This window comes from Sporisorium graminicola, chromosome SGRAM_1 (genome assembly GCF_005498985.1).
Source record: "Sporisorium graminicola strain CBS 10092 chromosome SGRAM_1, whole genome shotgun sequence".
Taxonomy (NCBI): Eukaryota; Fungi; Basidiomycota; class Ustilaginomycetes; order Ustilaginales; family Ustilaginaceae; genus Sporisorium; species Sporisorium graminicola.
Genome location: NC_043719.1, coordinates 2,534,331 through 2,549,331, shown reverse-complemented (window position 1 = coordinate 2,549,331; position 15,001 = coordinate 2,534,331). Strand labels below are relative to the sequence as shown.

The 15,001-nt window shown below is 57.7% G+C and overlaps 4 protein-coding genes across 4 annotated transcripts; 1 reads left to right on the top strand and 3 right to left on the bottom strand.

The window, feature by feature from the left end:
• Window positions 1-769: 769 nt before the first annotated feature.
• Window positions 770-1,662, bottom strand: EX895_000903 (uncharacterized protein; the record flags this gene model as incomplete). Its single annotated transcript, XM_029881504.1, has 4 exons — window positions 770-797; window positions 913-1,313; window positions 1,406-1,546; window positions 1,630-1,662. 4 exons carry the CDS (start codon window positions 1,660-1,662, stop codon window positions 770-772), a joined length of 603 nt encoding a protein of 200 aa, XP_029742890.1.
• A 666-nt stretch (window positions 1,663-2,328) lies between these two features.
• On the bottom strand, window positions 2,329-3,312 carry EX895_000902 (uncharacterized protein; the record flags this gene model as incomplete). The annotated part of the gene is made up of 1 exon (XM_029881503.1): window positions 2,329-3,312. One exon carries the CDS (start codon window positions 3,310-3,312, stop codon window positions 2,329-2,331), a length of 984 nt encoding a protein of 327 aa, XP_029742889.1.
• A 1,885-nt stretch (window positions 3,313-5,197) lies between these two features.
• On the top strand, window positions 5,198-9,013 carry EX895_000901 (uncharacterized protein; the record flags this gene model as incomplete). The annotated part of the gene is made up of 1 exon (XM_029881502.1): window positions 5,198-9,013. The coding sequence occupies one exon, from the start codon at window positions 5,198-5,200 to the stop codon at window positions 9,011-9,013; it is 3,816 nt and encodes a 1,271-aa protein (XP_029742888.1).
• A 446-nt stretch (window positions 9,014-9,459) lies between these two features.
• Window positions 9,460-11,598, bottom strand: EX895_000900 (uncharacterized protein; the record flags this gene model as incomplete). Its single annotated transcript, XM_029881501.1, has 1 exon — window positions 9,460-11,598. The coding sequence occupies one exon, from the start codon at window positions 11,596-11,598 to the stop codon at window positions 9,460-9,462; it is 2,139 nt and encodes a 712-aa protein (XP_029742887.1).
• Window positions 11,599-15,001: the final 3,403 nt, after the last annotated feature.

Sequence of the window (15,001 nt, the reverse complement as noted above, 5' to 3'; positions counted from 1 at the left end):
GGACAATCACGGAGCTCCTCTCCCAAAACCGACACTTCCGCTAGCGTCTGTCTATCCAGGAGCACAGCGACAATGAACAGGGAGCAAAGGTATCGAGATCGGGTTGTCGAGCAGATCTGATTGCAGTGATGGGTTGAGTTGGGCCCGACAGTGACTCGTCAGCCAACCAACCATCTTTCTTACTTGAGCCTGCCAGTCTGCCCTTTCTTCCTCTTCATCTACAGAGCCGTGTCCCATCACCCAGCTCAATATTCTGCTAGCACAACCGTTATGACGCTGTCAGAACCGACATACCTCAGTTCAGCGCTGCGACCTCGGTGCAATCGAGGGGCCTAGTCTTATCGATGATAAGTCAGTAAAATCTCTCCGCGACCGCAACCACGCAGGCAACTGAATTTCGCCGAAAAGACCCCGCTCTGCTCTCAGATTTTTGAGCTCAACAGGAACCTCTGCTGGCGAGCGCTTTCTTTGCTGTTGAAGGTGCGCCATACGACAACGCGACAAAGACCTCCCTCCGCAAATGGAGCGGAGCGCTTCCGTTGATGCTTCGGTCCAAGTAGATCGGATGTGCTGTTGATCGGGAGCCGATTCAAAGCCTTGCTCTGGATCCGGCTTGGTCTGTAACTCTCGCTAGACAGGGCCGCACCATGTTTGCGCTTCTCTTGATTATGCAATAGCGCAGGAGAGGGACACAGTCGAGCTGAGATTGGATCGGCATGTATGATTGATCGGGTCCATGTATCTACAAGTCGTGATATGCTCTGACAGCTTAGAAGCCCTTGTCATACTTGCCAGAACTGTATGGAGCGCATTCGTCAGCCAAATACGGCACCAGCGCGAAAAGGTAGAGAAGCCATGGTCAGCCGTACCGTCCTGGTCGAACCTCTCTGCTCGCCCCTTCCATCTACTTACGCGTAAAAGCTCTTCATGTGAGCGACAATCTTCTCCAACGCAGCAAGCCACTTTTCCAACTCTTCATCGACCTTGGACTGGGGTTCGCCGAGCTTTGCGTAGAAGTCCTTGCGGTAAGGACAAGCCTTCATGGCGAGCGCAAATACGGGTCGAACGAGCATGCCGTGATGTGGGCGGAGCGAAGTGCCGTAGGCGTTGGTGAAGCTGGTGGCGAGCTCTTCGTTCTTGTTGTTGACCGAGTTGCGCATCGCCTGTGCAGTGAAGTCGAGACCCCGAAGGAGCCACATAAGGCCTTCGGTGGCCGGTCGCTTGGATGTGCCGCCAGGGCCTTCGTTCTGGACCAGCTTTTCAAGCGTGCCCGACATTCCGGCGCCCGTTGCATTCAAGCGAGTGTTGACTTTCTGTTGCCCGTTCAGGCCGTTGTCAAGGCAAGAGCAGACGATGAGCAATCGATCCTGCTTTCTCAAAGATTGGTAAGAAGAACACTACTTACTGCGATGTTTCCGTTCATGTCGTTCTGAACTACTTTGAATGCCGCATTGCCGAGCAAGTCAAACAGCTTGACGAGACCCTCACAGGCTTCCAAGAATGCGGCCGTGTCGACGCCGCCCTCGGTAGGCACATCTGCGAACGACTGCGGGCCAGAACGAGGATGGAGAAAGTCAGCACCAACGCGGCCAGGCGGGGTTGAACACCGAGCTAAAAGCTTCGACTTACACGCTTGCACTGCTCAAAGTATGTGGTCGCCATCGTGTAGCTCGATATGTGCGTGGTGAAATGGGACAGTGATGGTAGTTTTGAACGTTATTGGAGAGCGAACAGGAGCAAAATGTCACGCGAGTGTGGATCTGAGCGGGGGAAGGAAGGAGCGTCGAATCAAGCTTGCGTGTCGTCCGAAGACGGGGAAGCGCGCATGCAGATGGGCAACAGACAGCAGAGCAGAGCCAAAGTGTTGGTTGCGAAGAAAGAATTCTAGTCGCCACAATCAAGAAAAGTCTAAAATTCAAGCGACGTTTCGCGCACAGGCCTACGGCAGCAGCAAAGCTCAAGAGGCAGGCTATCTTTCATACAGTATCTTCTGTGACCCCTTTCTGGTCGCTCTTTATGAAGTCTTCCTTTCGCATGCAGGGAATGGATGCATGGGTCATTATTGACCGAGCCGCCTGTCTGCATTTGCCCTCACCGGGTATCTCTCACAGGCACCAAGCCGGTCCTGGTGGTGCACCGTTTTGCAGCCCTCGTCCATTGGTGTGGCTTGATCGCACCAAAAGGAAAACCTAAATGAATCGATGAGTGTGGATTGTCGTAGCAGAATGTACAAGCACGGGAAACAAAGAGACGAGTCGAGCGTAGAGTCTAGGTTACGTTGGCCTGGGGTTGCACTCCTTTGCACGGAAATGTGTATTCTCCTCGCCCTCAGAGCTTGGCAGCGGGCGAACGAGCGATCTTGGCCTTAATGTAGCCGCTGGGATGCGCGGTGGGGAGGAACACCTCTGCATCCTTCTCGTTGAGGTTGCTGAGACCCTTGAAGCCGAGGTCGATGGGGATGTAGTGCTTGTTGGGCAACGCGAACGAGACATCCTGCACCGTGCTGTTGGCCGCGTCGGCGAGGATGTGCTCGCCCATACGGTACATGGTGGCCTGCACACTGGCCGAGTCGTCCAGGGCAAAGATACGAAGAATGTGCGACTTGACCGACGAGTGGATGTCGCAGAACTGTGGCAGCGAGGATGGGTTCTTGAGCGCAGCGGTAAGGCCGCCCTTGGGCAGTGCGATCGAGTAAGAGCACTCGACCTCGGTGGAGAAGATGCGGTCGTGCACCTCCTTGAGCGTGGTGAAGCTGTCCCGGTGGAAGCCGTGGAAGGCACTGCCACTGCTCTTGAGCACCAGCAGACCCTTGATACCACCTTCGAGCGTCGTCACGTTGATCTCGCTGCCCGATCGCTCACCCAGCGCTCGCACGGTGCGCTTCTCCTCGCCGTCACGTACGAAGCTGTGCTTGTGTGCACCGCCGTCCTTCTGATCCAAGACGATGCGCGTCCACTTGTGCTGGATGAGGTCCACCTCGGTCTTTTCGATGTGCGAGTAGGTCGAAAGGAAGTGGTTGACCACGTGCAGCGCGTAGCGCTCGGGGCAGAGCACGTCTTCGGCGGGCAGCACCTTGGCGAGGTAGTTGAGCGTGTTCTTGACCGTGTCCGTGGCGACGACGGGCGAGTTGTCGGCTTCCGTGTACGATGGCGTGAGGCTCTCACCGTGGAGCAGGCAGCGAATGGTGTATTCGGCGACGCGGTGCGAGGAAGGGTCCTTGGCGTCACGGACGATGCGGAAGATGCGGACGAGGTCCTTGCCGTACGAGGCCGAGGCCAGACGGACGTTGGAGGAGGATGCCTTGGGGGACATTGCGGAGAAGGGTGCAGGAGGCTGCGAGTGGAAGTTGGAGGGCAGGAGCAAGGTTGGTGGGGGGAGCGCGAGGTGCCGGTATCGAGAATGGACGGTATATATGTGTGTGCGTGCTGATTGGCGACGATTGCGAGCGTAGACCCTTGTTGGTTGCAGCGGGGAGGGTTGCCGGTGTTGAGTGGGGGGTTGTGGAAAGCGTCACGAAACAAAGATGTCGGGTTCCAGCCAAAGCCGATAAGGATTGCGGGAATTTCCTTGTCAGTTGGGACAACTTATCTGTTGCATTGCAAGCGGGACTCGAACATACTAAATTGGGCAAGCCGACGCTCTGGGCCCGTCGACCATGTGAGAGCCTGGCAAGGACGGTGCAAGGACTGTGCAAAGCAAAACCTTGTCGAACCGTGGCTGCTTTGGAACTCGATCGCCTTCTGGCATGGACGTTCGGCTCAAGCCGAGCTCAACGCACAAGAAACTCTTTGCAGAGACAGTGAGCGCTTCGTCGTACTCTGATGTTCCTAGACACACCAGTAGCTTCCAATTGGCAAACAAACGTTCAAGCACTCACAGAATGCCGCGCATCGCTGTCAGCAACTCAAGCTTGAAACGACAGACGGAGATCCCTGCTCTTCTAAGCAACATGAATGATTATGTGCTCGAGAGAGAAGGAGAGAGAGTCCACGAGGAGATAGATGCCGCGGGGATTTCAAACAAAAAAAAACGCGGTTCGCCAGCCACTACGGAGATGGCCGAGTTGCGACTTGACTGCATTCGACGCTATGCGTTTTTTGCTTTGCCGGAACAACCAACCTTGGAACACGGCATCCGTCGGTCTGCAAATGACACATTCGGAGCTGCTGTTTCCAAAAGCGTCGTTGATTAGCAACCCATCATCCGGACTGCCGAAGCTTGTGTGTGTTCCGGTGAATGGTAGTTTATAAGCTTTGTTTGGCGCCCGCCCGAATGTCTTGTCCGGCGCTCGGAAGCGATAGCTCGAGCTTCCGGGTGCGCTCGATTGGATTTGTGCGGTTGCTCGAGATCAGTCGAATTCATCATGACGGCACGGCTAGGGAGCGTGGATTGCCAGACAAGCCGCATGGCTGCATAACAATTGTGTCAAACAGGCAAGAACCCATGGAAGCGTGGAAGCCAGGATACTCGGCCGCGCCTGTGTTCGGAAAGCGAATCGTTTGTGGTCTCGCAGGGTTCTCGGTCAAGTCCGAAGCAGCTGTTCCTGTGACATTTCAACTCCCGAGGTGTGTTAGACTGGGCGCCTTTGGTGTCTGGAAGCGCATGCTGCATCGCCCCTCCATCTTCCGATCTTGTCATGAAGAAACGAGCTGTTATCGAGCCATGGATCTGTGTCTCGTGCAGGACGGTGGATCGGTTTGATCTTACACCCGATACGTGAATCGACCCGATCCTTTTCATCAACACGCTTGTCGGCTCGGCGCGTGGCTCGACGTCCCTCTTCGCTCTTTTCCCGACTTCAGTGGGCGCTGCAGCGCGTCGAAATTGTCAACGCGAGTTCAACACCATCACAGAGTTCGTCGTCGTCGTCGCCGTCCTCACTATCCGGGATCGTGAGCTCGCTCTTCGAGATATCAGCTGCGGCGTCAACTGCCTCCAGCGCGACAACCTGAACCGCTTCCTATCTCTACACGTCTCGTCTTGAGGATCAGCGTACGGCACACACACAGGCAGCGCGCGATGCCGTCGATGCAAAGGCCCTCTTCCTTGTGAAACACCCACAACCATGGATACGGCCGACTCGGCAGACCGCATGACGTCCAGCTAATACACTGTCCATCGATACCGAGATTCTACGGCTACTGATACACACGGTGCGCGTCCTTGCCCTCCCATATGCGGATGTCCGGCGGATTAAATGACCTCAACACCACGCTCTCTTTCTCGCGATGAAGCTGCGGCCAACTCGCCTTTGCGCAACGCATTTGCTTCATCGTCCACCAAACCCCTGCATAGCCCTTTCCTCTCCCGACGTTCTCGCATCAGCAACGGTAGCCCATACACTCGCTTGAATCCGCCCAGTAGCCAGGCAGCAGGACAGCCGGATGCAATATCCACATCGAGTAGCACACTCGTCAACGCAGACAACACTTCCGACTATCGTCCTTGGGAAGTGAGGTCCGAATCTGGTTCCAGCTCCTACGACTCGCTCGCAGATATACGTGGTGGCAGGGCGATAACCTCTCTTTCTGTGCTGGACGACATTGGAACGCTCCCGTCTATTCACATCTCGCCTCTTCCTAGGCGTTCAGTATCCCGCGCGAGCACAAGTGACCTCCAAGCATCAACTCGGCCCAGCAACGACTCGACAAGACGCAGCGTCGATTCGAGTCTGACACGAGCACGACCAGCACGCCAACTATGCCCCGACGACTGCCGCTGCTCTGATCAGGACATCGATCTGGGCTTGTGTCGTCGTGTGATAGGGTCTTCTTCGTCCGGCTCCGAATCTGGCTCGTTGTCCGTCGGAGTACACCCCATGAGACGGAAACCTGCAGACCCGCTGGCAACTTCGCCACCACAGCTCCCGCATCACCATGCAGACACCGAATCCAACACGGCGAATGGGGTTTTCCAACAAGGGGACCAATCTCAACACTCGTGGCATTCGATCTCCGAGCCTCGCTCGCAAGGGCGCGATTTCGAAAAGGACCCCATCCTCGTTCCGCGATCTGCGCGGTCACGAGGCACCGGTGGTGGTGGCAGACGCTCTTCTATCTCGAGCTACCAGCACTCCTTTGATCAGCTACAGAGAGGCCTCGATACACTCGACAGCAACGAATCGGACGCCGACAGCGATGCGGACCAGGCGCAGGCCGCGCAACGTCGTGCAGAGTCCATGGCGCGCTGGACTGCCCGTCGCTCATCCCTCTCACAGTCCAAACCTAATACCCGCTCGCTCAGCACCAAAGTCGAGTCACCATCGGAACCACATGCTCTCCACAAGTCATCACCGGTACAGTCCGCACCACGGTCGCTCGCATCCGACGCATCCATGCCTCGACGCACGCCCGATTCAAAGCGCACCGACGACGAATACGCAACACCTCTCCTGCCTAGCCCGCTCAAGGCTACACCCGGCCGCAAAAGCATCGCCGCGGTGTTCGAGTCGATGCAAAAGGAGCGAGAGGCACGCGCCGCCGAGGAACACAAGCAGTGGCAGGAAAAGCAGACGCGGCGGGAACGCGAGCGAGCCGCTCGTGCCTTTGGTGTGCCCCTGCGCCGCAGGACGTCGGCCTCGAGCTCTCAGATGGACAGCCCCGGATCTGCGTCTCTTGTACCCGATACGCCAGTGAGCCAAGGACAGACAACAGCGTTCCATTCGATGACCTCGAGAACGTCTCCGGCTCGCTCGGAGGCTGCGAGCGTAGCCAGCGCTTCTTCGCCTTTGCTTTCCAGTCCGGGCTCGCCCAAAGTCGATGATGGCGCAGCAGTCGATGTTCAACCACGGCATCCGGTGGAAGAGGCAGCAGGGCGGATTCCGGAGACCTTGACTGAAGCAGATGAAGTTTCTGAAGACGTAGAAGAGACCGATCACAGGTCACAAGCAACAAAGAGCGAGATCGAGCAAGAGGACCGAGCAGCAGTGGTGCCGACAACGCCGCAACCGAAGCATGTTTCCGGCTTCGGCTTTGCATCGCAGCCGATGGCCCTCGACCTATCGCCCGTACGAAGTATCTCCGACTATTCCAGCCCGGCCTCGTCGCCCCGCAAGAACGCACACAGAAGGCAAAACACCAACACCATCAGTGTGGCCGCTCGACTGCCCTCCGCCCCGGTCGCAGCAGCGGGGCAGAGGTTCAACACAGCGCTTAGCCAAGGCTCCGAGACACCTGTTCCGCAGCCTGCACAGCAGCAAGCGCAGGAGTCGCCCAGGACGCCGTTCCCACAAACGCCGACGCCGACGGGTGGGATCCTGTCGTCTGTGAAGAAGGGCTTGCCGCAGCTGAGCGCCGCACGGCGTGGGCACAGCGTACGGTTCAGTCCGAGACCGGATTACCGATCCGATTCGGGATCGTGGGACGAAAGCGGTGCGCAGAGCGTCGAGGCGAATGACGAGTCGGACTCGCGAGATGCGGCCGTGTCGAGGTTGCTGTTGCCTGCCAAGCAGATCACCATTCCGGACATCTTGACTTCAGCGTCGATGCCTGCGTCGGGCGCTGCAGCGGAAACGGATGAGGATGAGGAAGAGGAAGAGGACGGGGAAGAGAAAGATAGGGAGGAGCGTAACCGACCGGAAGGCAGCGCTAGCGTGCAGGATCTACCGGGATCGCGCGGATCGCCGCCGGTGAAAGTAGAAGCAGTGAGCCAACCGCATACACCAGCGTCGCCAGCAGTGGTGACAGATCCGGCAGCGGCGTCCTTCTCGCAGAGCGTGCGGTTCCCGGGAGCCTACGCCGCCACACCGGTCAAGCAGTACTCGAGACACGTCATCCGGCCCAGTCCAAACGTCTCGCGCATCTTGCCGGATGTGATACCTCCCGCCGTCCGCCCTTCCACCATCGCGTCGGCAGCGTCCTCAGCAGCAGCAGCAGCGATGCAGTACGGTCTGTTCCCAACCCGCGATTCCGAAGGCTCGCACATCCCGCGCGAATCCACGCCCCCTCCTTCTGCGTCCAGATCACCCAGCATGCTGCCACCAGACGACCCACGCAACTCGCCGCGGTCGCCGCGCCCGGTCAATCTAGGCCGCGAGCAGTTCGCCCGCTTCGATGCGGGATCCTCTTCTTCCTCCTCCTCCGAGGGCAGCTCGCTGGCAGGGTCGGTTATGGTCCAGACCAGCACGGCTGCGAATCAGAATCGTGGCGGTGGCAAGGACGACGGCGTGAATGCGACCATCAGCAAGATCTTGCAGACCGTGGAGGCGGCGCACGGGTCCAAGTTGAAGCGGCTGCAGTTGAGGCAGCAGTTGAACGGGATGGGTGAGCGCGTTGGACGGATAAGTGAGGAGATGCCAGTGCGAAGTAGTGCCGGCTCGAATGGGAAGTTGCGGGGGGAAGCCGAGGAGGTTGCGAGGCAGGACGAAGCGGATCGAGCGCATTCGGACGAGTTGAAGCGGCAGATCATGCATGCCCTGGCCGTCCTAGCAGACCGGATCGTCGCGTTGCAGACCCATTCCCACACCGACATGGACATGACCTCGACCGAAACTGCGGTCGACACCAAGGTCGCCCCACGTAGCAGTGGTCGCCGAGGTCTTTCACGCCGAGCAACATTGCTTCTTGTCGTCGTGCAATGCGCACTCGTGGCCTGGCTGATGGCGCTCGCAGAACGCAAAGCCGAGCGCATGCGCATGTACCACCCCTCGCCGCAACTCTCGCTGCTCTACTCGTCCAACGTCCAGTGGAACGCCCTCGCCTCGGACCCGCACCTCCAACCCCTCCTCGCCATCCCCCTCCTCCACCAGCTCTACCACAGCAACCCGCCCCTACCCTCCCCGCACCACCTCCACTCGTTCTCCCACCAGGAACAGTCGACGCTGTGGCAGGTGTACAAGACCTACATCCGCCTGAACGGTGGCTGGACCCTGGCGCTGCAGCTGATGGTGTATTGCGTTTCGCAGCTGATGGCCTATGCGACGCTTCTGGTCATCGCCCCGCTGCAGGTGCTTTGGCTCGTCCTGGCCGCAAACGACACCAACACGGCGAAATCGCGCTTTCCCGCTGCCGTGTGAACCGTTTCATATCTTATACCCTTCCTCCTTTCCCTCTCTCTGCTTCAGTCTCTGCGCCCTCTCTCTCTCTCAGTCATCGTTGTACCACTAGCTTTCGGGTATTATACAAAGCCTCCACAGTCACACATGCTCGACGAAGGTGATGTTTTTTTCAATGTCTTGGTTTTGTCAACAAGGAGAGTTGTGGTGAGACGTGAAAAAATGCTACGGGTGACATGGATGGTGTTTTTTCCCAGAGAACGTTCGTCTTTTTGGTAAGTTAACGTTTGGATACAAGTACAAGTGGTGTTGGAAATGCTTTGGAGTGGAGAGAAGGAGGTACTGATCAGAGTTGAATGCTAGGTGACAAAGGGGACATAGGATCGTTGAGATCGTGGTTTGACTTCGGAGACGCTTTTCTTTCTTAGCGTTCAACGTCGAAGAGAATCCTTTTGGGTTATGTTTTTTCAGGCACGAATGCTGGTTCGGCCACGAACGACAGAAGCCTCAAAGCTTCCGCCGGACGAAAGAGATCGCGACTCCTCCTTCTCGTCGTCGCCATCGAGGTCGAGGTCGACATCGTCAAAGCCAGGATCAGTGAACTCCGGGTTGGCTCGGGCGCCGCGAGTGCGAGGAGGTTGCTGCTGTTGCTGCTGCTGCGGCTGCTGCGTGTTGGTGCGTTCGCCCCGGTCCGAATCGCGATGACCATAGCCAGCCCACGAGACTTCACAGTCCTGGTGGATCCAGCGAGACCTGGTTCGCGAAGTGGATCCGCGCTCCTGAGAGCCTCGGTCACGTCGTGTACTTCTGCCGCGGCTACGACCACGCTGGTCGGCTTGCGCTTCCGGGGCGACACGGTCAGTCGGCATTAACGCCACATCCTTCTCCGAGGCAAGCGCCAAGGGCGAAGGACGCTGGGGCAGAGCCGAGCGCAGCTCCTCGTCGTGGTGGTAAGCGCCGTCGTTGCTGGAGCGTCGCGAGTCGCGTGCCATCATCGAAATCGAGATGGGCTGCGAGCGGGGCGAGACGGGTGCAGGCGAGAACTGGCTGGCCTCGGTGAAGGATGACTCGCGCCTGGCTGCGGCCCGAGGCGGGCTTGGGCTACGACGTTGCGAGCTCCTGCCACGGGCCTTGGATCGACCACGAGGGGGAGTCGCGCGCACATCTTGCTGCTGGTCTGCAACGGCAGTGGCGCGAGGGTTGCGGTAACGGGAAGCCTGGATGCGACGTCCCTGTCGCTCCTCCGAGTCGGTGGCCTTGGCCGCGTCGTCGATTAGCGAATCTTGCGACTGCATCTGGGTAAAGAAGAGGCCCGCAGCAGCGCTGTGCGAGTGCTTGTGGAATTGCTTCATGCTGCGGTAGCGCTCATCCGACTCGAGGCGAGGAGAGGTAGAGGCACCGCGCGAGTTGGACGAGACGAGACTGCTGCCGTAGACGTTGTGCTCGCCCGAGAAGTTCGAGATGGTTCGGCATCGGTCGCAGCCAAGCTCGGTGCTGCGCGGGCTGAACGCTCGCGAGCTCACAGGGCTGGTACCACGCAGCGTCTTGCCCGCCGACGAGGCCACAGAGTGGACGGGAGGGGGAGATCGAGTCTCGAGCTGCTCGGAGCGTCCGCGACGAATGCTCTGGTTGATTGAGGTGGACGTCAAGGAGAAGGCTTGCGAGAGGATGTCCTTGGCCGACTTGCGTGTCAAGGTGGCCTCGACATTGCTGGGACGCGTACGAAGTTTCGATGCGTCGCCGGTCGAGGTCGACAATGATGCGCGGTGGTCGTTGCTGATGGCGGTGACCATCGAGGTGGCGGTGATGGCGGGCGAGGTGTACCAGCTGCCGCGCGAGTTGGTGTTGCTCGGTCGGCGAGCATACCAGAGCGGAGACTTGGGTGCGCGGCCGTCAGCGTGGATAGGGTGAGGTGTTGATGCTGTGGGCGATGTCGACGAGCTGGAACTCTTGCGAAGCATGACCGAGCTCGAGGTGCTGACCGAGGGAGGCAGCTGGAATTCGCTGGCATCGAGATCACTTGACTCGTCCTCGGTGGGCCCGTAGGCTGGCGAGGGAGTCGATGGATCGGTGCTTGCAAAGGCGCTGTTGCTGGCATTGGATTCCGAGATGGAAGAGAAGGTGGACTGGGAGCTGCTTCGCTTCTTGGTGTGACGTGCCTCACCAGCACCTACGTCGTTGGATGCAGCTGAAGTCAGGCTGAGACGACCCCTGGAGACGGGTAGCGAGCTCTGGTATGCTGCGAGGGCAGGCGATGTGAGGTAGGTGGTACGAAGGGGTGCCGACATCTGGGCAAACAGGCTGGGCGAAGGCGGGCAAGGGTAGCGGAATTTGAGGTTGTCGTCGAACTTTGCAAACTCGTCCGACTTGGGGAGCGGCGAAGCGAGATTCTCAACGAGAGAAGCCTCTGCTACTTCCTTGGCGTCGGCGAGCTTGCAAGCTTCGGAGCAGAAGAGCTTGCCGTGCGCTGTCGAGGCACCGCAGTTGGTGCAAACATCGTCGCCGAGCCACGAAGAGAGCTCGTCGGCAGGTGTGGTGCGGATCTCTGAAATCTCGCTCTCTTTGCGGCCGACGCGGGCGAAGGAACGTCGGTAGATGCTGGCCATGATGGAGAAACTACTTGGGGGTGAAGGCCCGCCAGTACGGGTCCAACGAGGGTTGGTGAAGAAGGATCGCCCGAGCTGTGTAGTGGCAGCTAGAGGACCGGAGAGGTGGAGAAGAGCGGCGACTGGGCTGGCTGTGACGGGAAGACAGTGTGGTCGTCGAAGGTCGCGGGGATGATGGTCGAGCTGGAGGTGATTAGAAAGATGGAGGAAGGGCAGAAGGGGTGCTGACCGGAGCGTGCTGATCGGAAGGGCTCTTAATAAGGAGATGTGACAGGGTGGAGGACTTGAATGCAGGAGACGAGTCACCGAAGAGGAAAGAAGTGTGTGGACGTGACGAAAGTCAGAAGGTTCGATGCTAGGGTCCAACAAAGGCGTCGGGATGATCACAAAGCACGGGGAGCTGAGCTGAGCGAAGCTAGTGGCGTGGCAGCGGAATGTATGGCGAGCGCCTGAGAGTCTGGTGATAAAGACTAGAATGTGACGGCAGAAAGTGGGATGGAAGCGTGCGTGAGGTGCAGCAGCTCATGCAGTCCAAGCTGACGTGACTAGACTAGAAGGTGGGGGTCTGTGACCGTAGTGTGCAGTAGTACTGGGCGGGCGGTACTGAGCGATTGCGATGTCGAGGAGGATTGCAGCAATTGTGGCTGTTGTTGCAGAAGACGGAAGTAAGAGAGGCGTGTGGTAGATGCTTGTCGGAAGGATGGAAAGGTGATGAAGGGGGAGGATAGCGTTATCGAGAGCTCAGTCGAGTCGGGAAGAGGAGGAGGGGCGGGACCTTCTTTGGTTTGACAGCTCACCCAGTCACACACAGTCACAGAATAGTCACAGCGTCGGGAACAGCAACAGTTACAAGCTACGGTTACGCAGTGCCAAAGGCGTGACGGCTGGGCAGCATAGCATCACAGCATCACAGCAGCACAGCAACACCACGCACCACCGGGAAGCGCCGCGAAGAATTCAGGGTTGTGACAAGCAATGCCAAAAAAAAATGATGAAAGAAACACGCACCTCCACGGCATTCCATTCGAAGCAGTGGGCTATGGCGGATAAGTCTGAAGCGGGCGGGCGTAGACGCTGATCAGCAAGGGCAGCACGCAAGCGACGGCAAGTATGTTGGCAGGCACTGCGTAGCTAAGGGGGAGCGAGGCAGAGAGGGGTTGCAGGCATCACGACTCGCAGCTCCGCACAGCACGCAACCGGCCAAGCCAAGGCGAGGACGAGTCAGAGGCAAGCAAGGGTCGCACGTTGAGCAAAATCGAGCTGTCAACCGATGCGAGCACGCACAGAACCAGGGCGGAAGAGCGGCGTACTGTACGGCACCCTCGACGCAGCAGCACAGCACGATCAAGGGGCCCTCTCAAGTTAATAAAAAAACATTTGGAAATAAAAAGTTAAACTTCCGTAAAGCATAAAATCACACCCCAAACGGCACATAAGCACGCATGAACACACGTACCGCATCGAACACAAAGTTAAAAATAAACAAAATAATTCCGGAGAAAAGGCGCCGATCGTGCGTCGTTACTTGCACTGCCGAACGCAAAGCAGAGTTTCGGTGTGCTGACCCTGCTTCGCCTGCAATTTCAATTGGCCTCCAGGGATGGCTCTTTGCCCCTCTCCGACATAGCCACGCTGCGTGAAGGGGGGGAGTTGGCGCTTTTCGTATACGGATGGAAGTGAGTTCGAGATCGACGCTCGAAGTTGCGGGCGTATCTGGCGGAAGAGGACAAGGCGGGCTAAACGGGCCAGGCACGCCATACCGTAAGAAAACATTGTGCGAGTCATGTTTTCTTTGGATTCAGGTCGAGCATGCCGACGCAAAGCACAGTCAGCAGTCTTCCAAGCACGAATTTTTATCAGATGAAATGTGTAGACCCAAAAAAAGAGGCGAGGAGAATCGTCAAGAAGAAAAGCAAAACTTCTCTGCCGATCCTGACCAAAAAAAATCGAACTGGAGAGGCTGAGACCAATTTCCGCAGAGCGCAGCGCCGAGTTCAGGTTACCGTAAGGGTTGTTGTCCTCCGTGGAGGTCGTTGGTTTTCCTCGGTGCGCTTCTGCGTCGACCTCTATGGTTGCGACAATGCGGTACCTCTCACAGCCCAGCACAGCATCGTAACATGGGGTGCTGTTGAGCATCATGTCGACACAGACAGCCTCAGCGAACATCTCTTTCGAAACGCTGCTGCCCGATGCTGATGAAGGCATCGACACCGAGGGCAATAAAGGTTGTTCATCTTACCAGTCAAGCCACTTGATCGGCTTCTGTGCCAATCGAGGTATACAGCAATCGCCCCGACGCGATGGTCGAGAAAAAAACACCTTCGCCTTTTCTCTGGTACATACTGGCGCTCGCATACTTCACTATGATGGCCTGGCAAGCGGCAAGCGATCTTCCGTGACCCCTTGCCCTGCGTCATTCCAAACCCTTGTTCAAACACGCTATGCATTGGTAGGATAGCTAGCTGCTCGAAAGAGCTTGAAGAGGGCTCCGGGTTGAGAGAAATCGAGGAGCAAGGGCTATCGAAAGGGAAAAGGGTTGGTCCTCAAACGGCTTCCATTGGTCGAAGGTCGACGGACCAGCGAGGATCGCACAAACCAGAACCTGTTCGCCTTCCAACGGCTGTGTGACGTGACGAAAATCCGAGGTGGCAGAGAATCCGCCTCCACTTTCCAAAGCATGGCGTCGTGCTGGCGTCAACTTGGGCCGAATTTCCGCTAAATCACGCCAGAGCTAAAGAGTGACGAAAGAATCTTCCAGTCATTTTTCTCATCTACACATAATTCTGATCTAACAAATGCCAAAAAAACAAGTATCTTCGACCCGCTTCCGACTTTGTTTTTTTGCTGACGCTCTTCTACCGTCTCGCTTGTTCCTCTCGCCTTTGCGACGCCAGTTCCAAATTGTTTCGAGACCAGCGCCTCGCTTGGTGCAAAGACGAGATCCTCGCTTGACGGCTTTGCGAGCCTCGCCTGTGCTTCTTGGCACTTGAAAGGCTACTGGCAGCAGATTTTGAGGAATAGGGCGGGTTGGCGGCATGCCGCAGGATCGCGAGGTACACTCCTTGCCGCTGCGGCTGCTTCTGCAGCGCTTCCTTTGTTCCTCGCCTTTGCGCTTGGTAGGCGAGACCTGCCGTGCTGCCAAAGGAAACCGCTTCCTCGCTCCTACCGTGTCCCAACAATTTGTGACTCTGTCCGAGGTCAGCTGTTCCCTTGGTGGCGGTCTCTGGACGCCACTGCAGTCGTCGCCACCGCGCGGCCTTCTGCGTCCGCTCGTCCCTCGACGCTGGAAGAGTCGGACGGCGATGTCCGACCCACTCTCCAGCGCCCTCGTGATCAATACGCTGTCAGCAGTCTGCGGGGTAACGGTGGAAAGCTCTTGTCGTGCCATTACCCCGAAATGAAC